Source organism: Amblyomma americanum, chromosome 5, assembly GCF_052857255.1.
Source record: "Amblyomma americanum isolate KBUSLIRL-KWMA chromosome 5, ASM5285725v1, whole genome shotgun sequence".
Taxonomy (NCBI): domain Eukaryota; kingdom Metazoa; phylum Arthropoda; class Arachnida; order Ixodida; family Ixodidae; genus Amblyomma; species Amblyomma americanum.
In genome coordinates, this window is record NC_135501.1 from 198,466,052 (window position 1) to 198,491,024 (window position 24,973).

The window sequence follows — 24,973 nt, forward strand, 5'->3', positions numbered from 1 at the left end:
AAGCACGCGGGCGACGTCGGCCAGACTGTTCGGCCACGGCAGCACAAATACTTCCCAGTCTCTACATGCCTGCGACTTTCTTGCGACAGATGCAGCAGCTGCATGGCTGATTGCATCATATGCGCCACTTTCGCTACACTGCCGTCTGCCTGACGCGCCTCGCGTTAATGTGCGCATTTCGCCTCCCGTAGGAAGACGGTGCGCCCACCGTTGACGTGATGCATGCCCTTCGAAGTCAGTTGTGGACCGCGACCTACAAGCTGTGGAGCGCGGCCGCGATCAAGCTCTACGGCAGCCGTGGACGCATCCATTCATTCTCCGACGTCTGCCGGGTAGTACGCAAGCGGTAACTAATTTCAAACGAAACTGCGCATTACTGCAACGACCGGACGGAGGGGACAACCGGTTTCCGTGGTGTTTACAAATATGACAAAGAGGCCTGCACACAGCCGCGTTTCATTTTTTTTTCTTTGACTGGTATACCTGATTACGACCCACGTGCACGAAATCTGAGCAGGCAAGGCGGCCGTGAAAGTGGATAAGGAGAGGGAGATTTGTTTTGATCGCTCACAGTTCGCCCGTCAAAACTGCGTACGTGTTGTGCAATCACTTCATCGACGGCGGCGAAGAGGGACACACACGTGGGCGTGCCCTCGCCGCTCTGGGAGCGCGTCCGTAGTCGTAGCGCATGCGACGCGTGAATCACTTACCGGGAGAAAAAACGCAGCAGGATGCCTTCCCGGAGGAGCCCGTCGTCGAGGTCGGTTCGGACGGCATTTCAGCGGCCTTAGGCTTAGACGCCGGAGGGATCGTAGGCTTAACGTCCGCAACGGACAACTCCGGCGCCGTCGGTTTGGGTGGCTTCTTCTCCTCCCGGGGTTCTAAATCGGGCGCAGTCGCGGCCACAGGCGCGACCTTCTCGGGCGCTGGAGCGCTGGGCGGCGGTTGAGGAGGCGCGGTTGCCGGTGCCGATGATGATGTGTCGCCGAGTAGGTCCTCGACTTGCGAGGTGCTGTAACCAGCGGCGGCGGGCTTGGGGCTCGGCGGGTGATTTACGGACGAGAACGGCTCCGATGCTGGTTTCAGCGGCGGCGAGCTGTCCGCGGAGTTGGGTTGGAAATCTGACAGGAGGTCCAGCTGATCGGGCTTACTGTGCGCGGCGGCGCTCCGCGCCGCATCTGTCACCGCGGTACCTGTCGCGAACTGGGCGAGGTCTTCGCTCAGCGCGTCCACGGATTCGGCGACGAACGGTTTTTTCGGCACGTTGGGCGAGTCGTCGCCGCTGTCCTGGTGCGGCTTGGCCGCTACTTCGCTCAAGAAATCCATTCCGGGGCGGAGGAGAAAGGTCTGTGCGCTGAGGCTTTCACGATGAGATTGCAATGCTCCGGTACGTTGGCCGGAAGAGAGGAAGCCTGTCGTCTGCTACCGCTGGGGAAACGGCGCGCAGTGGAGTGTGACTCATGCGGCGAGGCGCACGCCGGCGCCCGGAGCGCCAGTTGTCAAAACGCACAATGGGTCCCGGAAGCAAAAGAAAGGCCATGGAGCACGGCGCTGCGACATTTTGTCACGACGTACGTTTTTTTGAAGGAACTTGTAATTTTTAGCGTCGAGCTCGAGAATTCTTGCTTACGATTGTTTACGGGGAGCAACAGAGAAAAAGAAAAAGCGCACTTTTCTCGCGTGAATAAGAAAAAAAAAATGTGGTCAGAAATTTGTGCTATTCCTTTAAACGGGTGATTCACTTTCGGAGTGTCAGAGCTTGATACGCGAGTAAAACCGTCTCAAGAAAGCAAATGGACGTATAAGCGGCAGGGGAGCGTATACGTGTACGCGAGAAAACACTGCGTAGGACAATAATAAAAAAAAAAACGAAAGAAAAAGGACGGTATACGGCATATGTACTCAGCGTTTTTCCAAGCTGACGCACGTCGTTCACGAGGCGCTTAAACGGACTTACTCATCCATCGCTTAAAGTTGATCTTTCGTCTAACTAAATTAAAGCAGGCGGCCAAGATAAATCTAGCAAAACAATCTGTACAGTGGACCCTTATTTCGAATCGCCAGTTCATTAGATCTGATGCTGTGGTACAGACAGATATGGAGTGCATTAAAAAGGCTCCCATTATTTCCGATTCTGTATAGTTCGAAATTTCTGTACTGACCGAGTTCGGATTGCCGAGTCTCTTCTCTATTTGTCGCCATCATCATGCAGATTCATATGTGTAGCATAATTACTAATGTTAGTTTTTGAAGGTAAAAAAGAAAGCGTTTTCTTTTTCTGCACACATAAAAGCTGCGTGCATGTTTTGGCAAGTACGCATCTTACCACGTCATCAGCTGAAGTAATATTCACTGAGCGCTACTGCAGCTTTTCTGTTTCGCTGCCATTTTGCTGCTGACTTTTCAGAGGGAGGCTTTACAGTGTCAGGATGTCAGTGTTGTTCTCACCGAAAGAACTGAAGCAACATTTTCTGCTATACTTTTTTTCAGTTTTTTTTTCTCTCTTTGCATCACAGATGAGTTTATTAGCAGCAATGTCCACAAGGGCATGAGAACCACAGACAAAATATATCAGAACGGTCGTGCCAGCACCAGATTCGGGAGCCTACACCTATGGTTGAGGGCCACTGAGTGCCGCAAGCACGTTGCAGTTTTTTTTTTCTTTTAAAGACCATGCTTTCAAAACAGACACAGTTGAATGTACAGAGTTTACAAATGCTTCTACTTCACACCAATCTTTTTGTCAATATCTTATTTTATATACATATATTGTATGAGTAACTTTATGTATATATTTATAACATCCTTTTGCACCCCCCATTTTCCCTTCCTAAAATCTTCATTGTGATGGCGACCGACGCACGCTCAAGTCTGGCCTAGACATGTGGACAGAGAGTGTGTGCTGAGACAAATCGCTTCACCGCTACTACTTCACTTTGTCTGAAACTAGAGAGGCTCTTCTTCCAATGGCTCGGGAGGCAGGATGATGTCGCGCACGCAGGAGTCGTCACGCGACCGCCGTGACAAGTTGCATCTCCTGTGCCCGCACAGCTCGCCGCAAAAAAGCCGCCATGTCCTCTTCCAAACACCACCATTAGAGAGAGGCCATTCTCTCACTCGCTTACACATGAGGCAGGCGCGCAGGTTCGAGCCCTGCGACTGAACCCTGCACGCAGCTCGGTGGGGAAACTCTTTGAATCGGCTCATTGAGGAAGAAGACAAACAATAACCACACCGTCATGCCGGTTTAAAACAGTGCCGAAACGAACCGCGGGCACCTCATCGGCAAGCTCGTGTCACAGAGCTCAACTCTGTGACTCTGTGAGAGATCCCGTCTGGACAATGGCTAAGGGGGAGTGAACAAAAGGCTTGGAAAGACGATGCACTAACCACGTCTGGCAAGTAAACAAGCGCGTGTGAGTGTATGAGTTTATGCCCTCTCTGCGTCTCGACACTCAGCGCCGGACTGGTGAGAGTGAACTGGCTCCACTGCACCACGGGGCAGGGTAGAGTGGGGAGGGGAGGGAATGGGGATAAGAAGGTGGAGAGTTTCAGAAGTGCTGCCACGTTTACCGCTACGCCACTGTTTGCTGCTTGCACGCTCTGGGAATCTAGGTAAACCACAAGTTGATTGTGCAGATCTAAAGGTGCGTTGCTCTAAGCTGCATCTTGTTCCTATACAAACACGCACACCCCACACATCGCGAGAGAGAAAGAGGACGACCGCGTGCCTATGGTTAAGTGCTACGACACCTTGTCCGAACGACGGGGCACTCCACCTTCCCAGTTCTACCTGGGGCCAACGGCCATTCGGTGCTTTCTGGAATACGAAACTTCTCCACTACGTTGGGGGAAAAAAAAAAAAAAGTGGTGTTTTTCGGGAACACGACTGCAAGCCCGGTCTCAAACAGAGACCATGGCAGCTGCCTGAGCCAGAACCTTGCTAACTGTGCAGTTAGAATGGTGTGGGACAGATGGCAGGGTGTCCTGCACCGTCCTGGAAACAGTAAAAGTGACCTACGATGCGTGGCCTCCCTGGCAATCACGTGCATATGGGCAATCGAACCGTGCCCAGAGCAAGACTGGTTTCAACAACCCTGGCATACCATCCCCGCTGGTTCGTGAACCGATGATCTTTGGCTGGAGGGAAATAAATGAGCCGACAAACACTGCTGTTTCGGCTCCTGCAAGTGGCAAATGCATGCTTGCAAAGCATCTATGTCGAAGACTGACAACTACCCTGCACTGTCTTTACTGACACTTAATAATGTTGCTGCCCACGACATTTTTGGTGCTCCGTTTCTCAAAAGAAAAAAAAAGGAAGAAAGGAATAAGCACTAAGAACAACTCGCATGAATAAAACAGCAGAAATAAAAGTTAATAAGTACCACATAAAACAAAAGCACATATGAGCAAGTACTGACTATAGAGATACATTACCACAGTAACCATCCTGTACACTTTTTACAAGGTGCGCGCATATCAAGGCGCAACTATGCTGGACAAAAGCAAAGGACTGTATTCGTTAAAATTCAGACAGAGCCACCTGGTGTCCACTAGAAGCAAAACAAAGCGTTCCTCACCGCTCAACGCACATTATAAAAGCCATTACATCACTGCAACTGAAGATGCATCACTGGCACTGACTCCACTTACACAGAGGAAAGAGTGCTTAGACTTCACTCCTGTTCAAAGAAGATTCTGCAGTTCAGTTTACACGCAGCAAGTTCCTTGTTTTCCTGCATTCTTCCTTCACCTCTTTCAGTTACTGATATCACGGCCCTGTGCTGAAACTGGCAAAACAAGGCGTTAACTGTTACGTTCTGATGCCAGGCATGTATGCAGCATGTTATATGTAACATGACGAGACATCACTAGCAAGGCTTGAACAATCCTCCCCTGAACCCAACAAGCTGGAACAAGCGTCGCTGATAGTTGGGCAGGATCACCCCCCTATGAACACCTTTCAACCTCTGCGGCCGAAGCAGGTGAAACGAAATAGGTGCAAGGACGCCGAAGCAATCAGACTCACAAACCAGCCCTGGCTACCAAGCTACAACAAGTTGGGCTCAGCGGTGCACACTATGGCTGCAGAGAAAGCTACTTACGCAGTAACATTACGTCTGAACCGACAGTCCTGTTCTATTACAGAAAAAAAAAAAAAACCTCCACACACAGTCTTTCCTAGTGGCTGCAAGCCTCGTCAGCTTGAAGACATGCACACCGAGAACGCTTTGCCCTAAGCGCCTTATGAACAAAAAAGAATATGCATTGCAAGCAAGCTGCGAAGTGGAGCTTGGACTTTTCCATCTCACGAGATGCACACTCGAGGTGCAGGCACTCGGCACGCATGCCAAGACTAATTTTTCTTTGCCTTGCTGCGTGCGGCTCAGCCCGCAAAATCCATTGTGGCCGCATTGTTAAGTGCAAAAATTAATCTGTAAGTAGACAGCTCACATTCCCGTTAACTTGGGCTCACCCAAAATGGACTAAGCCGAGAGGAGCCTGGCATTTAAGCGCACCTGTTTAAGCTCCATGCCCTCATAATAACAAACTGATCAGTTTGTTTCCTATCTGCCTCCTTCTCTCGCACTTGCACGAGAAATGCATGGGGGTAGGAAGGAAAGCTCGCAAAAGAAAGTAGAAAAAAAAAAAGAAGTCGCAGCAGTCTCATCAATAACAATGTACATTTACATTATGTACATGTGCACACACGTGTACCAAACAGTTCAATACTATCTGATGCACTCACTGATGTGCATGTGAGTATTTCGCTATGTGAAACGGCAGTCTCTCATTTTCTTCTTCTCACCGAAGAAAACTTGGAACAAAAAACACTTGAATTCACAATTTACAACTTCCTCGATGCACAAGGAATGACGGCTGAGAAAACAGAGTAATAAAAGCGCTCACGTAGAAACTAGTGCCGCGGCAAGTCAGAAGCAAAGAACTACAGAAAGCGTTTTAAAGACTATAACAACGCCGCAGGAATGGGCGCTGCCACGAGGAGTGTTGAAACAAAACGACCATTGGTTGTAGCACTGGAATTCAACAAGAAAAGGCATCAACTCACTTTGCAGTGGTGCCACGACAAAAAAAAAAAAAAAAGATCTCAATGGAACATGGCGTTCACATTTTGTGGCTGAATGCATGTCTGGAAATGCTTACTGCACCTTGTTCTAATGGGGACATAGCAAGAGCACACTCATCCCGGCACTAAAGATACTAAATGTGAAATGAACACAAATAAAAGGCAACAACACATACACATCGTCAGAGAATGTGGCAAAGACAAGACGCTTCGCTCATCTCAGCATGGCGGCGCAATATTCATGACACCCCGAAAGGTGTCAAAGACAACGACAGCCGCATCAAGACAGCAGTGAACATGACCAAAACGGCATCAAACGCTCTCAACATGAGAGCTACGAAGATAATACGTTTCGGACAAAAGTTATACACACTCTGGATGGCCACTGTAACCTGTATGTCATTACACCGCTTGTAACTGGTACTGTGACGGGTACCACCCAGAAACACACGCCGTCAGCATTTCACAATACAGCATTACAAGGCATAGGCTAAGAAAACGCAAGCAAACTTGGCTAACAAGCTGCATCTTTAAACATTTGCGTAGCACTTGCCCAAACAAAATGAAACAGACAGAGTAGAGGTATCTTTCAAATCACTAAACACAGGTAAGACTTTGCTCAGTTTTTTCAGGTATGCTAATAGCCTCAGTAGTGCTGAAGGCGGGAAACTCGCCCTGGTAACTATAACAGCGACAAACAGGTTGTGAAAAGCAACGGCAGTATGTATAGGCCTGTCATTAGAAAGCCGAGAATAAGTCTCGCGGCTCTTGCCAAATATACGAAAATTGCAGGAAGTACGGAAGGATAAAGAGGGCAGCAGGGACAGGCTTAAAGTGTCGGAAACACACAGTTCAAGAAATGAGAACAGTATGTGCCAATGACAAGGTCATCCCACCTTTGTACCCTTTAAACCAGGGGTCTCAAACACATGGTCCTGATGGTTTTCAAGGCTGCAGCCTTTGCTCTGAAAGCAACTGTCTTCCCCATTTCTGTTATACCACCTTATCCTTGTTCGCAGTCTGACACAAGACAGTTGCTTACTGTGTCTTACATTACTATAGAACAGGGGCCCCACAAATTTGTGTGAAAACTGAGGGGCAGCAACCTCTTAGGTTCGCACTGGTCATTGCTGGAAGTCACCAGTTGACTTTCACTACGTCCAAGACGGTGGAAGAACTGAAGTGCTCATGAGTGGCAACATGAGTGGTGTGCTGCTCTCTCTCTCTCTTTCCCGCTTCACCTTTTCCCCTTTCTGATCACCGGCCCAGTTTGTCGAAGCAGTTCTCGCAGCGAGACGAGTTTGAGACCCCCGTTTTAAACAGCACAACACAGCGAGTGGGACCAGGCCAAGTTCCTAGATAAAACAGATGCACAAACCTAGGGAAGATGCGAACATTGCAGTGCTCCCAACGGTGCAAACGGGCCAAGACGCAGGCCACTGCCGGGCATGCATGGCTGAATCAGCAATTGGAAATAAAAGGGGAGAACATAAAACAGAGAGCGAGGGAAACGAAATAATGAGGTGCAACAGAAGAGGGCACCGAGATGCAAAACAACAATAAAACCGGGGACTGGGACAGCATGTTAGTTCTGCGATCACAGCTATGTCGAGGATTCAACAAAGACGGGTTATGCATTCCGCATAAAAGACTAACGGCCTCCTGGGGCTTCACGCAAGAGACAGCCGCAGGACTTCATGCATACGCTTCCCAAGACATTCTGCTGTCTCAGCTAAATGCGATGTAAGCAAGACATGCTTGCTATGCTGAGCTGACCTTCAAGCAAGTCGGGGGGAAAAATTGCTTTCACCTTTATGTAACCTTGTTGGGCGCATAAAAACGGACCAGGAACAAAACATGCCGAATGTGTGGCTGGAAACAAGTCCTCGCACCACATGGCTACAAAGGCATAAGCACCTTCTTTTCTTTGGTGTGTGTGATGCATGTGGCTGGACACACCCTTGCATAATTTCCTGCGCCGTTTTACGCCACTCCCGGATGACTTCAGTGTGAATGTTAAGCAAGTACCAAGGGTTCCACAAGCAACTAGGTAGTGCTGACTAGTGAGACAACTTTTCTGACCAGCCCCCTCAACAATCATTCACATTTCAAAAACACGTAACACCCCCTCCAGAATAACAGATTGTTGGGTGAGTTGGCGCACCATGCAAGAGGAACAGTGGCACAACTAACACAGCACAAAAAAAGAGCGAGTTGGTGCATCAGGCATCAACTCGCCCAACAATCCATTATTCTGAAGTACCCTTCTTGTACAGTGGGCCCTTTTATGTGTTTTGTGTGTGCACATGTTGTGTTCTTTGTTGTGCTGTGTTAGTTGTGCCGCTGTTTCTCTTGCACATAACACCACCAGAACAGGGTGTTCCAGCAACATAAAGGTGAGATGATTTTTCACTGGGAAGTAACGTCATTTTACTTTTCTACAGCGGTTTTCCCACAAACACCTGTTCAAAACTTGAATCCTACAGAACACTCAAAATTAGAAGCGGGGCGAAGAAAACTAAAACGATTTCTACACAAGTAGTGTACTTCTCAGAAATTGACTTTTTATGTGTGACCATACTACAGTACCTGAGTGCAGACACCCCAACGGCGGGTGTCGGCGGCACATTCTACAGGCTTCAGTTGTACGCCGACACAACTAAGTCCGTCAACAACTGCCCGAGCAGAGGTGACACCACCAAACTGATAAGTAAAAGATAAAGTGTGCTTTTTAGCAGCACAGTGTCGAGGGTAAGCTGAGAAGCTGCTATAAGTTATGTGGCAGTTACTCGAGCAGCAGTTCTTGCCAAGGGTTCCTTCAAAAGCTCAGCGGTCACCTTTCTGCACTAGTGCTGAACACGCAGCCGTGACAGCTTGCACAAAGGAGTAGCCAAAAAAAAAAGTTAACCAGGTTTGAATTTGGCCAGGCTGGCGCACCACAATGCTTGCAAGGTTTAGTGCAAAAAAAGGAGATGCACACTCGGCGTGCACTAACAATGCTGTTCAGTACTAACTTTTCAATGAACTTCATCCCTGACAAGCACACAGATTTTATGCAGGGTTTTATGACAAGCACACAGATGAGGAAAAGGAAGCCATGGCGAAAACAAACAAACAAACAAACAAAAACACAGCAACTAATAACATTGCCGCGTAAGTATGCACTGCTGCTGCGACTGTTTTCTGCCCCAAATTAGTCTAGCCTTAGCACAAGGATCCGTTAGACAGGTTGTGGACAAACTTGAATTACAAGCTAGTCCACCTGCACATCATTGCTGTTATCCAACTGCATTCGCATAGTGCCTAGCACATGCAAATATAATTAACAGGCCAAATAAAAAAGAAGCTCGTGCCCTGCAACACAGAGGGAAACACTTTTTAAGAGCTAAGCACAAACCCAAGGACTGGACATGTCGGCTTCGCTATTGTATAACATCAGCCCGGTAACAGCGCCCACCTCCACTACTCAAGATGCGAATGAAAGATGGGTGAGCAAACAAACAAGAGATAGAAGGAAAGAGAGAGAGAGAGAAAAAGAAACTCCACCACTGCTGAAAGCGAGTAACATATGCATGGTTTGTGAGATTGCCCCTCCTCCAAAAAGCATACACGGGGTTACAGATAATAAATAAATAAATACTACACATTATGAACACAGCGAAAACTGGTCACAACTGCCCCAGTTATGAAAGTTGCTGGAGTGACCTGAAATTGAGGTGGTGGGAGCGAGACAGGACAATATACAGAGACAAAGATAGCAAGGGAGCAAAACAAACAAACAAGAAACTGAAAATGCGAGCATGCAAGAATGTCTCCTTTTCCATAAAAAAGCCTAATAATTAAAAGAGACTAAAGACATTGCCCTTTCAGGAACTTGGCCACCAGCGGAAACCATTTCGTCCAGTATGCGCCGACCGCTGGTAATGCTAGCCGTAGGCAAGCCGGACAACGCTCCCACCGAACACACAGAGCAATGTGTGCGGGGATGGGGCTTGGAGATTTTGGACGACGCACCAAACAATGAAAATACTCGTGGTAAAAGAAAAGCTTCGAAAAATAAAAAGGAAACAGTAAAAGACGCCAGCCCCCATGGGCTGAGCCCTCGCCAGGAGTTCAGGGCACATGGCACACTTAAAAACGGGGTCAGCTCTCTGGACTAGACTAGAAAAAGAGTGCCCGGGTGGACTGCTTCCTTTTTTTCTTTGTTTTGTTTTCTGCTCCGACACCACGGTGCACACACACACCCCTGTCTGGCAACTCTGGCTCTTTGCAGTGTCCTAGGGGCAGGCGGCAGTGAGGGTTCCGAGGGAGGGGAGTTGGGGGGGAGCAGGACTGGAGTGAGCACAGCAACGGCGTCGACGCTGCCGCAAGAGGGAGGAGACATGTGGCAAGAGTTTCGGCAGTGCATCCACAGATGTCTCGACTGCTAGCATTCACCTCTCTTCACGAATGCAAGCGCCACGAGGAGAGGGAGGGGCAGGCAGCGTGCGAATTGCCTGTCACAGCTTCCCCCCCCCCCCCCCCCCACCTCCCCCATCACCGACTGTGAATTCTCTGTTAGAGCTGTACAGCCTGCTGAATGCTGCCACCAGGATGGATGAAAAGAGAGGACATTGCCTTGAAGCTGCAGACTGCTGCACACGGCAGCCTCACTGGCTCCTGCACACTGCATCCCTCTCGCAGAGGGTTCAGGCACAGATATGGAACCTCTGTCCATGTCGAAAACACAGCTGGGAAAAAGAGTGGGGAAGCGGATGAAAAAAAAAGATGGGCGAGGGAGGGGTGGTGAGGGGGCGCCACTGCTGCCGAGAAGGAAAACGGGGAAGAGAGGGAAAGAGTGTGGCGAATGGTGTGTGTGCAGAACATGACTAGAGAGGGGGCGGGGCCCGTCGTGTGCGGAAGAGGAGGAGACACTACGTCGCGGGCCCGCCCTCGCCCGCAAACCTGGCCGGATTGAAGTCCTCGTTGACGAAAGAGAAGCCCTTGAACTCTTCTTGGTTGATGTTGCGCAACACTTCCTGGTTGACTGGTGTCAGCACTGGCTCTTCTTTGGTGAAGTCCTGGTCGAAGTTGTTCACGTCGCGTTTAGTTTTCTGTGCAGGCAAGAGCAAAGAGAAAAAAAGGAAAAATCTTTTGTCAACAAAAAAGCCTGACAAAAAGGTTTGGTTGGTTTGGTTTGGTTTATGGGGTTTAATGTCCCAAAGCGACTCAGGCTATGAGAGACGCCGTAGTGAAGGGCTCCAGAAATTTCGACCGCCTGGGGCTTTTTAACATGCACTGACATTGCACAGTACACGGGCCTCTAGAATTTCGCCTCCATCGAAATTCGACCACCGCGGCCGGGATTGAACCCGCGTCTTTCGGGCCAGCAGCCGAGCGCCATGACCACTCAGCCACCGCGGCGGCCTGACAAAAAGGGCCTGACACTCTGCCACATCAGTGCGAATGTCCACTTTAAAATCTGTCCGTATCCTGTGACCAACTATTGGAAGGTGGTGGATGGCGTAATCCGTGAGCTCAGACATCAGCTGTCAGTGGCGCCTAGCAACTGCTCTCCACTCGTGTTCTGAGCAACCTTGAGCAGCTAGCTCATCTGATTTCTGTAAGCAATGCGATGATCTGCTAACAGGAAAATTTCGAACCAATCTTATCAAACTATAAACCAGGAAGCCTAAAGGGGCATCTCACAACTGGCAGGAGCCAAGAGCTGTGGCTCTGCCTGATGGATCCATGAATATTCAGTCACACCTGAACTAGTTAGAAGCCTTCTTTGAAAAGCACTGTATTCCTGACGTATACGGCACAGATCTCACATTATGCGTGGTATGTGGTGCAAACATTGCACACAGTACATGACAAATGTGGCTGGCATGGAGCAGGGCTAGTTGAAGAATAATGAGACAGGACCAATGGAATGGTGACAATGTACGTGCAATCAATGGCGTGCCTACTGGACCTTGTCACATTAAAAACTGCTGCTTTTTTCATCAAGCAAGTTCTGATTGGAAGTGAGATAAGTTAACAGTTGTGACTTCTTGTTCTCGCAGTCCCGATCAAGCATCTTTCTGGCAGAGCATTAGATTACGGCAAACCAGAACAGGCACTGTAGCGCGTGGCCTGGATTACTCATTGGGAGGTTGATCCCACCCCTGGCGACTGAAGCAGTGGCGCTGCAGTCAGCCAATCTTGAACGCGTTGCTATGGTGTAACCGAGCTTGTCTGCAAACAGAATTGGTAACTTGCAATGCATTGCATGCCTGATGCATAAATGGTGGAGCATTTTTGGGCTGCAATAGCGCTTTAGGCGAAAAAAAAAGTGGTAGGGTTTTAACACAGTTAAACCAAGTATACGTGCGAAAGCATGTGTCTAGCCTGGTTGGCTCATGGTTTTGCTTTGCTGGTTGTCGGCATGTCTGGCGATGATATTAGTTCGATAGCAGTATTAGTTGATGAAGATGACGATGTGCAATGCACAACATGAGAGTGTGTTGCAGTTTAACACGAGGTGTGATCGGCTGTAGCAATAGCATAGTGCTCTGGTGCAATGGCCAGTGAAGCTGATCTGTTCACGCTGCCGCAAGTTCAAATCCCAGTTGCGGCAATATTTATTTATGGTTTGGCCAAGGTCACCCTTAAAATCAAGCTTCACACAAACTCTATGAGCCGGTTAGACTTCGTGAAGTAGTGCTTTTGCAATAAAAATGTGACCGTTAAAAAGAACACTTGAACGCCGTGGTGATCCACCCGTTTCTCGCACAGCTGCATTCGGAGACTCTTGAAAGCAGGCCGCCGCTGGCATCATGCGGAGGCCCCTGCCCACTCTGCTGTCTGTTCCAGTTCACTGTAACTATAGCCGTATGTGCACACACAGGCAGACGAGAGAGAATGAACACTACTCACTATCTTGGGCTTGAAGGGTGGCTTGACCTTGCGTGCCTCCAGGGCCTCCCAGTCTATGTCCTTGAAGAAGGCGTGGCTCAGAATGGCCTGCTCCCCGCCTTGCGACTCGACACAGCCCAGCCGCTTGGCAGGGTTCTTGGTCATGAACTGCATGCGCAACAACCATTGATGGCACGCTTACATCACGACCGACAATTCCCATTCCCTCGTTTCTTGCCTGGAATGCAGTTTTACTTTTTTCATATATCTGGTTTATTTTGTGCTGCTTGAAAGCAGTGCTCAGTAACTGATTTTGCTGCCACAAGTTGATCCAGAAATCGGCAAACCTCTGAATTTCTAGCCAATCAACTCGCCAGTCTCAAGGTCAGTCAAGGTGCAATCAAGGTCAGTCTCAAGAGCAACCATGTAATGTGCTTTATTAAGAAGTGCTGACAAAAGTCAGGTGGAAGCACCACGTGTGACTCTCAATGCTTTGCCCTCTTGTTTAGTTAATCCAAAATGTGCTTTTGGCTGTTTTCTTTGACATTACATTCTGTTTTATCCAACTCTGTGTTTGCATCTGCGTCTTAATGCTTCCCTTCCATGTACTCGTCTCCTGACGCCTGCCACCAATGTGACCTGCAAGTACATGTACGCACCCCTTTGAGGATGGAGACAGCCTCCTTGCTCAACCAGACCGGGTACAGGACGTCGTCGTGCAGGATCGACTCGAAGAGGTCGTCCTCGTTGTCCGCCTCGAAAGGCGGCTGGCCCGCCATCATCTCATACATGAGCACACCCAATGCCCACCAGTCTACCGAAGGGCCGTACTCCAACTCTTGCAGGATCTGAAGGAAAAGCGCAGGGGGAAAAATAAAGCTTGAGGGCTGAACAAGTGCTTTAGGAAAGCTTTTTAAAGCTGCCGCAGTGGCTCAGTAGTTATGGTGCTTGGCTGCTGACCCAAATGACGTAGGTTCAATACTGGCCACAACAATCGCATTTCAATGGAGGTGAAATGCTATTAGAGGCCCGTGTACTGTGCAATGTCAGTGCACGTTAAAGAACCCCAGGTGGTCGAAATTCCCAGAGCCCTCCACTACGGCATCCTTCATAGCCTGAGATGCTTTGGGACGTTAAACCTATTATAACCAAACCAAAACCTGTCGACCGAGCATACCACTAGCGCTTCTACAAGTGGCCCTGAAACACATGGTCAGTCTTTGTGCTTGAGCACTGGAAGCAACACTCAGGTCACTTTGGCTTTGCTTTCTGAACAGTATTTTCTGTAAAACCCCCTAAGAATCTGTACTTTACGGTGCTCACGTCTAAAATTTTTGGAAGAGATCCGAGCAAGGGGCACACAGAACAGTTCTGTCTTGACAAAAGGGTGCAGATAAGTGTATGCCTCCTGTATCATGGCTGCGGCCCCTAGCTATCTGCGACGTAAAATTTTAAATTCCGCGAATCACATAACGCTTCAGCATGCACTTCGTATCACAGACTGCAGCGAGGTATGGATACAGTGTGAACTTATTTTTTCTTTTTCCAAGCTTATGAAGGTAGGTAAAGGGCCTTTGCCACCAGGCTTAAGAGTTGTTAGGAAAAGCCAGGTTTTTGATGACCTCGGGGCAAAGCGCGCGGCATGCAAGTGCTAAGGAGGTGGCTATGGATATGGAAATAAGGAGGTGCGGGTCACTGACAATGTGAAAGCCCTGAAAGAATTGAGTGGAGCATAGAAAGCAAAGAAGGGCAAATAGGCGTAGGACTGGGCAGCTTGAAACCCCGAGTAACGAGGAAAGGCGGTGACAGCAGCTGCAGTTACGTGGAAGGATGCATATATCAAAGTATCAGATGCTTGGCTTTGTTCCATTGTGGAATGCCCATATGAAGCGTTGTCTCTTAAATAACATCGATGTATCTGCCGCTTCAGAATTTTAGTGTGCCATCAGCATTTTTTGCTGGTGGCCCTCAGCTAATGGCTGGCCTGAAAAGTTTGAGATTGCATTATAATCGTAATAATATTTATTTTAAAATTCTAGCTTCCGACGTCTCAACACCTCCTCACATTATATTACAGCAAATAAAGCAAAAAAGTCATTTTCTTCCCATCATGGTGTCGTTTCTAGTGATGTTGGCGACAACAAAAGCATCAAAAAAGAATACCTATGTGACTGCTAACACACTATTCCGCAGAAAATGCTTAAATTTCTTGCAGAATCGCGGGAAACTAGGGGGCCTTAATCATGGAGAAAAAAAAAGGAATCACTGAACTGCGAGAGAATGAATTGGCAGTGGGTGATGAGCAGCAAGCATTGACACTGCAAGAGACAACAATGGCTCAAGCACCATTGGTTAAAGCTGCCAAAGCTTCAGCTTGCTGAAGTGAGCATACACTGAAAGTGACAGACATGCTTCAAGTATTTTAGTGGCACCATGTGTCCAAGGTAAAAGCTCAAAAAGAACGGATAGTGTGGTTACCGACTGTTCAGAGAGTCTTTTTTTTTTCTTTCTGGGTGCTGGGCACCACTCGGACCATAAGGATTGAGCCAACCTGCGTATGATGCTTTTAACCCTTTAGTAACATATCACTAAGAAGGAGGACTTGAGGAGAATGCAAGAGAAAAGGCAGCACGGCCAAAGCACCACATATCCTTTACATGATAGGAACCTCATATAAATGACAGCTTCATTTCTGGCATCCCCACTTGGAAAATCATTGCCTTTTCCAACATGTCCCACTTAGCTGTTCCAGCTTTCATTTGCAACAAACATTCAATGTCATGGTGCCTTTTTAACTGAGTTAAATACTGTACTAAATCTTGTCATATTTTTATTAAACAAAGATAAGACTTAAAGAAAAAATTAATTGCTGCTTACAAGTACCCGTTCCAAAGCTTTCTGCCAGCTGTCGTATGTATCATTTTAGCATATCCGTACACTTCATACTGTCACCACAAAAATGTTGCAAAGGCCTTAACCAACTTAGCGAACATGTCATTTCCTTGACGACTGTAACAACAATACTGTTTAATACATCGAACTACACTTCTATTAGCAGATTATCTGTAGAAGGACAATGGCTGGTTATGAAATCCTTGTTTTAGCCTTTGTATGTAAATCTACGGTCATTTTTCAGTGCCACAACAGTGTCCGTACGTGTCTAAACCATGAGTGGACTTGTGCCCCCACCTCTGGTGCAATGTAGTCGGGAGTGCCACAGAAGGTGGTTGTCGTGACACCGTCCTTGATGCCTTCTTTGCACATGCCAAAGTCTGCAATCTTGCAATGGCCATCCGTGTCTAAGAGAATGTTGTCTAGTTTCAAATCCCTGCATGAAAACAAAGCAGCACAGCGTTAAGAGAAACACTAATGAACACGCATACACTGAGTTGCTATCTTAACAGATCTTCATCTACTTTAATATCTTCTTACTAATGACTTTTACCAAAGACCACACAACATAGGCTCCAATTAAGGGAACTGTTACCTTCTGCTCTCCTTGTCTATCCTTAAATTTATGGGAAAATTCAAAGTAGGCAAACAAATGAGCAAAATATATATAAGGACACCTAACTCCATTATGTGTTGGCAATGTGTTAGCATTTGCAGCTGTTCATGCCTTTACCGGAAGTGATGTCTCTTCCTGTCTGGTGACATAACTTCGCTCCGGCCAATGGGAGCGCGCCAATCTGGTGACGTCACTTCCCTGCAGCCAATGGAAATGCTCCGGTCTGGTGATGTCACTTTTCCCCAGCCAATGGGAGAATTTTATGACTGACGACGTTTTGGCCCCATAGGACTCCTCATGCTATCGCATTCAAATGTCAGCCCCACACTGAATACCAAAAATAAGGTTAGCCCATGGCACACGACGAGTCTTTCTGAGCCAAAATGGCCATAACATAAGGCAACTTACAAGTGCCAAGGACCATTAAAGGGACACAGAAGAAATTGAAGTTGGCTTGTATCGCTAGAATACCAGCTCCTGCCCTGATCACAAAAACACCACTCTTACTGAAAACAAAGCTCTTGTAAGGTAGAAAATAGCAAGAACCAAAATACAGGTATCGCCGCCACAGGCCAATCTCGCAAGTACAAGCGTGGTGACGCCATAGGACAAGAGACGCCACCTTGGAGGAATTTTCCGTCCTACATGGTTTCGCGAATATCTGAGGCTGACAAAGGTAGGTTGCGCGGTTCAATATTGAAGTAAGTTTTGTTTTAAAACCGATAGTGCACTTTTATCACACAAGGAAGGCAGACAAAAGACAACCTGAATGTTGGAAGCAAAGAAAACCGATGCTTGGCGGCGCCACAGGCGGCCAGGAGAGTTTCGATTTGTTATAGTGCTTTGCATCTATGAGCTTTGCGTGCCCCGTGGTTTTGTTTTTGATGCGTCTCGATTTACAAGCGCCGAACAGCAGAGGAACTCCAAGTGCCGCTTCAAGTGTTAGTTAACCTTTGAAGAAGTCTGTTAAGGCCTGTCAGATGATCGCCACGGTCGACGAAAAACTATGATGGCACGATGGTCGGTGATCGTACAAGGCAGCACTTGTGTATTCGCATGCTCGCCCGGCGAAACATTCCCGGTTGTGCCAGTCACTTCAAACTACTTAATGGAAATCGTTTATTAGGGACGGGAGACAAGGTACAAGGCAGTTCAGAAAAATTGCTGATGGCCTAGCTCTGTTAGGCCAGGATATACCTAGAGAAAGCGCGGAGATTACTACATCAGAAGAGTGCATTCACTAGATGCGCCTTTATTGATAGTTGTAACTTGAGCCATCGTGGCAGAGTGGTAGCGTCTCCGCCTCAAACGCCAAAGGGCCTGGTTCGATTCCGAACCTCGGCACAGGGTTTCTTTTTTTATTCAGTGAGTGGGCGGGGGGGTTTCAGTGGCTCCCATAGATGCCGCCACCGAATACGCTAGTTAGCGGTTAAGCGCAGGCTCTGTTAAGGCGCGTTTATGCTCCGCTGTAACACGCGCGCGCGCTGCACAGCGACGTCACATCGGCCAAAGCGAGACCCTCTATACTCCAACTGCGCTTCACCGCCGACGCGTTCGGTGGCTTCGGCGCACTCTGACCGCACTGGCGGGGAGACTTGGAGCATGTCTCTATTTTGCGCCAAGTGCGCCAGCCGCTGCCGGCCCGGCCAGACTGATTCGGCTCCGCGGCGAGGTGCGCATTGTGACGTAATTCAATAGCTTCGGCAGTTGGGCGGAGCTGTTTTTTTCGAGCTCGGCTAATTTAATCCATTCACAGTACACATCTGAAGGTACATGCAAGTGGGCGAGAGAGCCCGATACAGTGGACCCGCTGGATCTAGCGGAAGCCCTTGAAGCGTCGTGCGCCGTGTTGTTTAGTTTCAAGCCGCCAGCTTTAAACGCGAGCGCCCTTGAGCACCCATCCGTTTTTTGTGGCAAAAAAATTAATAAATAACTTGGCCCTTGCAACCGTGGGAGACCTCGACGCCGCCTGCTGCGCCGTGCAACCACGTCGTTCAAGGAATCACAATCCGTTGGCCCCAAAGCCCCGGCCAGCCTCCGATGGGCACAAGGCGCCGACCTTGTCCTGGCCCCTCGCGACTCCCCGCACTGGGGTTATGATATTTAGTTTGCAACGGCTGCTCACTGAGGAAGGGGGAAACGACCCGCCGGCGCCTAACCTAACCGTGCTCCCTCAAAAGCATCGCACGCTCTGTGGGGTTGCATGAGGTCGCTGAAACGCAGGCCGGAGTTTTTGCGAGAACTACGTCGTCGGGTTCGGGAACAGGATCCATCGTAACGCTGGCAAGACGCCGGTGAAAACGTAAATGAAGCAACGGTAGCGACCCCCGATAGATGCCTTCATTGTGCGGTGGCGGTAGCTTTCATTTCGGCAGCTGCTAGACCGCACCGCTAGCCGCCAGAAATCACAGAGTTCCCGTTTACGTCACGTTTCACATCACTCCGTCCTGTGACGTCATAAGAGTTCTCCGTGATGTCATAAGAGTTCTCGAGTTTGATTCGGAGCAGCGGGAAAAACTTTTTTAACTTGGAATCCAAATTTCTTTGAAATAAATGCATCTTTCGCTCCCGGACAAGCGGCAACAAAGCCATGATATGCCGAACTATCAGATTTTGCTAACAAAAAAAAATTGCTAGGGTTCTCCTCAGTGTCCCTTTAAGGTTTTTTTTACCTAAAACCATACACTGCTCCTCGTTCTATGTCGGTAGCCACCAAACAAGATTGTGTGTCATCGATAAAAAAAAAAAACATATGTTCACAAGCCTTGTTCTTTGAGACGACAAAGTAGGCTTGCATGAAATGGAGCAGAGCCTAACACATGGAGTTTGCCTTTTTTTGCGCTTTCATCATCATTGGTCATTTTGAATACCGCTGCAAGAATAAGGACAATGGAAGCTCAAAATTAGAGGAGAGCCCATGGAACCCAAACATTATAGACATGAGCTGCGTCTTAAATTTTTATGCCCAATTAAGAATGTAATTTAGCACAATAATGCAACTTTGACATAAGTGATCAAATGCTTAAATTACATTTCAACAGGGCTACTGAAGGCCAGCTCTGAAGCAGTTGGGGTTGACCTTGCCAACCTGCTTGTAGCAGTTTATTCTATACTCTGATGACCACATCCATGAGAATCATCATACCTAACTAAGGCAGCTACTGATGCTAGTCAGCTGAACTGCACGCAACTGCTACAGTAATAAACACCAACAGGTTGGTACATGGGAGGCTCACCTATAAATTACTCCGTACTGATGTAGAAACATGAGGGCTAGCGTCACCTCGGCTGCATAGAATCGTGCTCGTGGCTCGTCAAACTTCCGGGCCTTCTGAATCTGAAACATCAAGTCTCCACCGTTGACATACTCCATGACGAAGAACAGCCGGTCCTGGGTGAGGAAAGGAACGAAACAGTGCACACAGTCAAAGATAGCACACATCCACCATGGAATGTGGAGCACATTCAAGTGAGGACACCGCTTCGCTGGAGCACCGACAGCAGCTAAACACCACGGTAGTGAGACGGAAATGCAAAGCTTGTCGTCTACTCACAAAAACAAGAGAAACTTTGTTTAGCACACTCAAGTTCAGCCTCACGTGTGTAACCATTCTTCACCTTGACGAAAATATAGAGGGCGCCAAACAAAAGAAAGGATGGGATGACGTTTCGGCTCCCCCACAGGAGCCTTGTTAACAATTCATTGTGAACAAGGCCCCCGTGGGGAACAGAAACGTCATCCCATTCTTTCTTTTGGTCGGAGCCTTCTATTTTCGTCAAGTACCATCCCGACCAGGCGGGTTTCCGTCAGACACTAGACTTCAAGCACTCTTCACCTTCCACGCAGCACAAGAGAAGATGCTTACAAAAAAAAAATCCTGGGGGTTCTGTGCACACACACAAAAGTATAGAGATGCGGCCGATCCGCACGAAACAGTTACAAGCTCACAGAAAGTTGTCAGCATGCAGCCACCAAGATCTATCATGTGCCGATTGCCACCATGTCCCTGTAAATATGATGCCTGAGAATTTTCTTCTCTTTTCAACATGTGCTGCTCTTTCAACATCAGATTCCTTGACTAGTTCATTCAAACTCAGCAGTCAGTGATGGGCTGTCAGCTTTTGGCAGTGTCAACAGTGTACTGGTCTTAGTGCAAATAGTTTGTTAGTAGCTATTTAAAGCCGTAATTTCTTATTTTGCTTTGTTACCCGATGGTTGATGAAGGATCCCTTGTGGCTGCTATTCTTTGAGAAGGCTGACCAGTGACAGACTGTGCTCAGATAAGACTCATTGTAAGTGAGAACGATCACCTTTTGTGAGAATGTGAGAGAACTGTGGGAATTTTGCAAGGTTTCAGCTGTAACCTGATTCACACAGCCTAGATGCATCTTACACTTATCAATTAACACACCGCATACGTGTGCAAGGCAGACTGCAATGTCAACATTGCAACATATTTTGAAGCAACAGTACCTCAAGTCATATCAAATAGTACATCATGGTCACTGCCCTGTTATGAATGTTCACTGTAAATAATTGCTGTACCAGAGCTTTTGTTTTGTCTCATCCCACCAAAATCACAAAGCATCAATGACTTAAGCCAATCTTCGAGACCACTGAGGTTTGAGCAAGGTTTCCAATGTCACATGCACAAAGAACCAAACAAATAAGAGGCAACATTCAAGACAAACAATTGTCTTCCCACTAGTACCACTAACTGCTGATGATCTCACGATAGGGGCATTGCAGGCTTGGAGCTGCTCTCAGGGCTGAGGATTGATGCTTTGCTAATGCTTGCATTTCATTCCAGGCCTGCACCACTTCTTACACAAATTATTTCCCACATAACCTCTGCTACAGTCCTCCAACATCAAGACGCCTCCATTGCCACTCCAACATAAGGCAGGTCAGGCAGTTGCAGGGCCTACCTCAGTTTGAAAGCAACAGTGGAGGGCTGTGAGGAACGGGTGTTTGGCGGACAGCGTCAGGATACGCTTCTCCGTCATGGTGCAGTCCACATCGTCGTCTTGCAGAATGACGTCCTTCTTGAGCACTTTTACGGCGTACACTTCTTCTGTGCCCTTACGCTCGGCTAACATGACCTGTGTGAGAAAGAGTAGAGCACGTTGAAGCCTGAAGCACGCTCCCATGTGAAACCCTCGACGTTACCCCACAGTCACAGGCAGGCTAACCTGCGGTCTCAACAAAGCAGCCTGTGCAAGCTATCGTCCAGAAAATGGAGTGTCTACAGATCATCACCATCATCACAAGCCAGGTCATGTTTGCTGCAGGGCTAGTTCCTCCTACATTGATCTCCAGTGTTAGAACCAATACTGTGCCAGTCACGTCTGCCCCCCATCCCTGCAAACTTCCTAATCTCATTTGTCCACTTGATTCTCTGCTCTTCCACCTAGGTTCTCCTTGTCTCAGGATCCACTCTGTCACCGCAAGAAACCATTGGCCATCTGCTCTCCAAATTACACGCTTTGCTTAACTCTATTTTTTCATCTTTCAGCTAGGATGCCATTTAACTTTTCAAGAAGAAACGGGCATTGTCACGGGCAGGGCATGCAATGCTAAGGGAAGATAACCAATGGTACCTTGAGGAAACATAGTGGATTCAAAGCGAAGGCAAGTGGAGCAGGAGGCAGAAGAGTCATATGTACAGATGAGATATTTAGCTAGTTTGCGGGGATAGGGTGGTTGCAGCTGTCACAAGAGAGGGCCAATTCGAGATCAATGGGAGAGGCTGAGGCCTTTCGGCTGCAGTGGACGTAGCTGTGCTGCTGATGATGATAATCATAGTTAGTTAACTTGACCTTGTTCTCTAATCTATGCTGCTCTCTTTCTGCCTATTAACATTATCCCGCCGTCTGCTTTTCCACAGCTTGCTGCACCGCCCGGAAGCCAATTCTGAAGCCTTTTTATTAGCCTCCAAGTTTTGGTCTGACAAGTCAGCATAGGCGGGACGCAACTAGTCTATACTTTTCCAGTGTGGGTAGTTTTTTACAGTAGCTTGGTGCATCAAACCAAGATTTGCCCAGCTGTTCTGTCTGGAACTTGTGAAGTGCATATTTTGAGTGTAATTAAACATGCTAGCTAACATCCAGCATTTATTGAATTGTGAATTGTAGGGACTTAACGTCCCGAAGTGACCCATGGGTCATAAGGGATGTCGTAGTGGAGGGCTCCGAAACAATAATTTAGGCCACGTGGGGTTCTCTAATGTGTGCTGATATCACACAGCACACGGGCGTCGTTTGCGTTTCACATCCAATGAAATGTGGACACCATGGCTGGGATTGAACCCAGGTCCTCCAGTTCAGTAGCTGGCTGAGCCCCTTAACAAGTCAGCCACTGTGGCGGGTCTATTATTTAATCAGCACGACTAGTGCCTCAGCTAGCTTCTATGCACTGTCCACCAGTGTTTGTATAAATTTCTACAAGGCTTCAGACGTGAAATGTTGCACACCGCTTTCTTTATGATAGTGATTCGTATGATGACTTTCTTTGTTAGAAGCTCGTGAACACAAACAGCAAGTGCCCGAAATCAGCACACAGTCAGTGAGCACCTTTCCGAAGCTGCCTTTGCCGAGCACTTTGATGAAGGTGAAGTCCTCCAGACCAAACTTCCGCGGCCGCCGGCTGTCCCGGCTGCTGGGAGTGGGAGAGAATTTCTCGACAGGCTCGCCGCCCGTGTCCGGTACCTGGAGCGACAGCTGCCCATATGAGTCCGTCAGGGACAGCATGTCGTAGCCCCCGAAGCTCATGCCTGTGGGAAGAGGCACACGTGCACACAGAAACATAAAGGTGTAAACAGCACAGCCTGAGTGCATGGTCTAAAAGCACAGCCTAAAAACACAGCCTGAAAAGCACAGCCTAAAAACACAGCCTAAAAGCATAGCCTAAGAGTACAGCCTATACTACAGCTTAACAACACAACCATGTACAGCTGCCTATGAAAGCTTCCGGAACACGAAAATTGCGAACAATCTTAATTGCCGGTCAGTCTAAGCTTGCAGCCACGAATCGAAGGGTGTGCTCTGCACTTCCCGGAACAGCCTGCACAATGCACCTCTCAATGCCTGGCTGCATCTTTAAGACAGCGAGAAAATTCATGTTTTCCGTGATTCTGATGTTCCGAAAACTTTTGTGGGCATCTGTACAGGCTAGGCAAAAGTGCACTTTTGAGCAGGCGCTGCGTCCTAAGACTGTCTACCTGAAAAACATCATCATTTGAGAAACTCTGAGCCTTACCTGGCATTCCTTTCTCCTCATCTGCAGTGGCTGGCAGGGGGGATGTGTGCGATCTTTCAGACACGGATTGCGACAACTTGTTGGGAGATTCACTGATGGAAGTCTGTCGGGTGGCACGCACATACACACAAGAGGAAAAGGGGAGGAGGTGTAAGTGGTTAATGCCCCTCAAGAGGTCTCCTCTGAAAGTTGCAAAAAGGGCCCTTTTTCGCTTTTACACTTCTGCAACATGTGGTGATTGGCTGAGGAAGTAGAGGTGGTTTGCAGTCATTCGGTAGACATATATATCGTCACTGCACCAGTTGCACTGCACACAACATCCCCACTGCTTGCTCCATGGCCTTTGAGAGTTTGGAGAGAGCTGCTAGCTGTCACTAAGGTGTGCTACCATCAGAAGAGTTCCAAATTCATTTGGATCAGTTCAAGCAGCTGGTAAGCCACCAAGATGGGCTAGTTGGTGACACTTTACAAAGAGAAACTTCGCAAAGCGTAACTGAATGCTTTTTGTGCATTTCCCCTATTTTTGTTACATGACGCATATTTGTTTTTTACTTTTATCACTTTTTGTGAATTGCGATATCGTATCTGAACTCATCTGTTTTTTTTGCGTTTTGCTGTACTTTACTATGTTTTTTTTATTTCTAACCTATTAACCTATTTTGCACAAACTTTTGTATTTGACCCCCCTTACACAATGCCTCTCCGGAGGCATGTAAGGTGTCTGTAAATAAAAAGAGAGACCCATAGAAGAAATACATAACCACACAGTACAAGCCAGTGCGTGTGTGTTTCCTCTGCTGTCATTTGGCTTTTCACAGCGATCGAAGTTTTCCATTATGAAGAAACCAAGACATCACCGCAGTTGCGTTGGAACTACATCTATGCAGGGTGTTTCACCCAAGACTTTTTGCAATTTTTAAAAATAGGCTTTTTGAGTTAGAAGGGCACTTTTTCCAGCATAGCAATGTCAGCGGTGCAGTACATCAGAATACGGCTAAGATGCGCTAAGCACTAGGCTGGTTAACTAATATTGAATAGTTAACCTTTTAACTATTACTGTTAGGCTTTTTATTTACTGAGAGGCGTGTAGCCAACCTTAAGCAATATCCATATCAGTTTTTAGAGTTTCGAAAACACGGCTAACCTCAGCGCTGCAGCCCAACAAATTTTGGCTATTTCGATGCATTACGTGCACTGCAGAGGTCACTTGGCCTGCAAGCTTCTCGAAAGAGCATGC

The 24,973-nt window shown here is 47.8% G+C and overlaps 2 protein-coding genes across 4 annotated transcripts in view; both read right to left on the bottom strand.

Annotated features, from left to right (window-relative positions):
• Rtnl1 (reticulon) overlaps window positions 1–1,602 on the bottom strand; it is a 29,067-nt gene extending 27,465 nt beyond the window's left edge. Inside the window, exon 1 of one of the 2 annotated variants that reach the window (XM_077666423.1) lies at window positions 711–1,602. In XM_077666423.1, coding sequence (XP_077522549.1) covers window positions 711–1,326 — 616 coding nt within the window. In that variant the 5' untranslated portion in view covers window positions 1,327–1,602. The remainder of the gene's footprint in view (window positions 1–710) is intronic. The other variant, XM_077666424.1, reaches the window with a different exon arrangement.
• An 865-nt stretch (window positions 1,603–2,467) lies between these two features.
• Pkc98E (Protein kinase C) overlaps window positions 2,468–24,973 on the bottom strand; it is a 46,866-nt gene continuing 24,360 nt past the window's right edge. The window contains exons 9-16 of one of the 2 annotated variants that reach the window (XM_077666421.1): window positions 23,737–23,839; window positions 23,052–23,251; window positions 21,408–21,581; window positions 19,715–19,869; window positions 16,160–16,298; window positions 13,630–13,818; window positions 12,992–13,138; window positions 2,468–11,184 (exon numbers count right to left, since the gene is read on the bottom strand). In XM_077666421.1, coding sequence (XP_077522547.1) covers window positions 11,005–11,184; window positions 12,992–13,138; window positions 13,630–13,818; window positions 16,160–16,298; window positions 19,715–19,869; window positions 21,408–21,581; window positions 23,052–23,251; window positions 23,737–23,839 — 1,287 coding nt within the window. In that variant the 3' untranslated portion in view covers window positions 2,468–11,004. The remainder of the gene's footprint in view (window positions 11,185–12,991; window positions 13,139–13,629; window positions 13,819–16,159; window positions 16,299–19,714; window positions 19,870–21,407; window positions 21,582–23,051; window positions 23,252–23,736; window positions 23,840–24,973) is intronic. The other variant, XM_077666422.1, reaches the window with a different exon arrangement.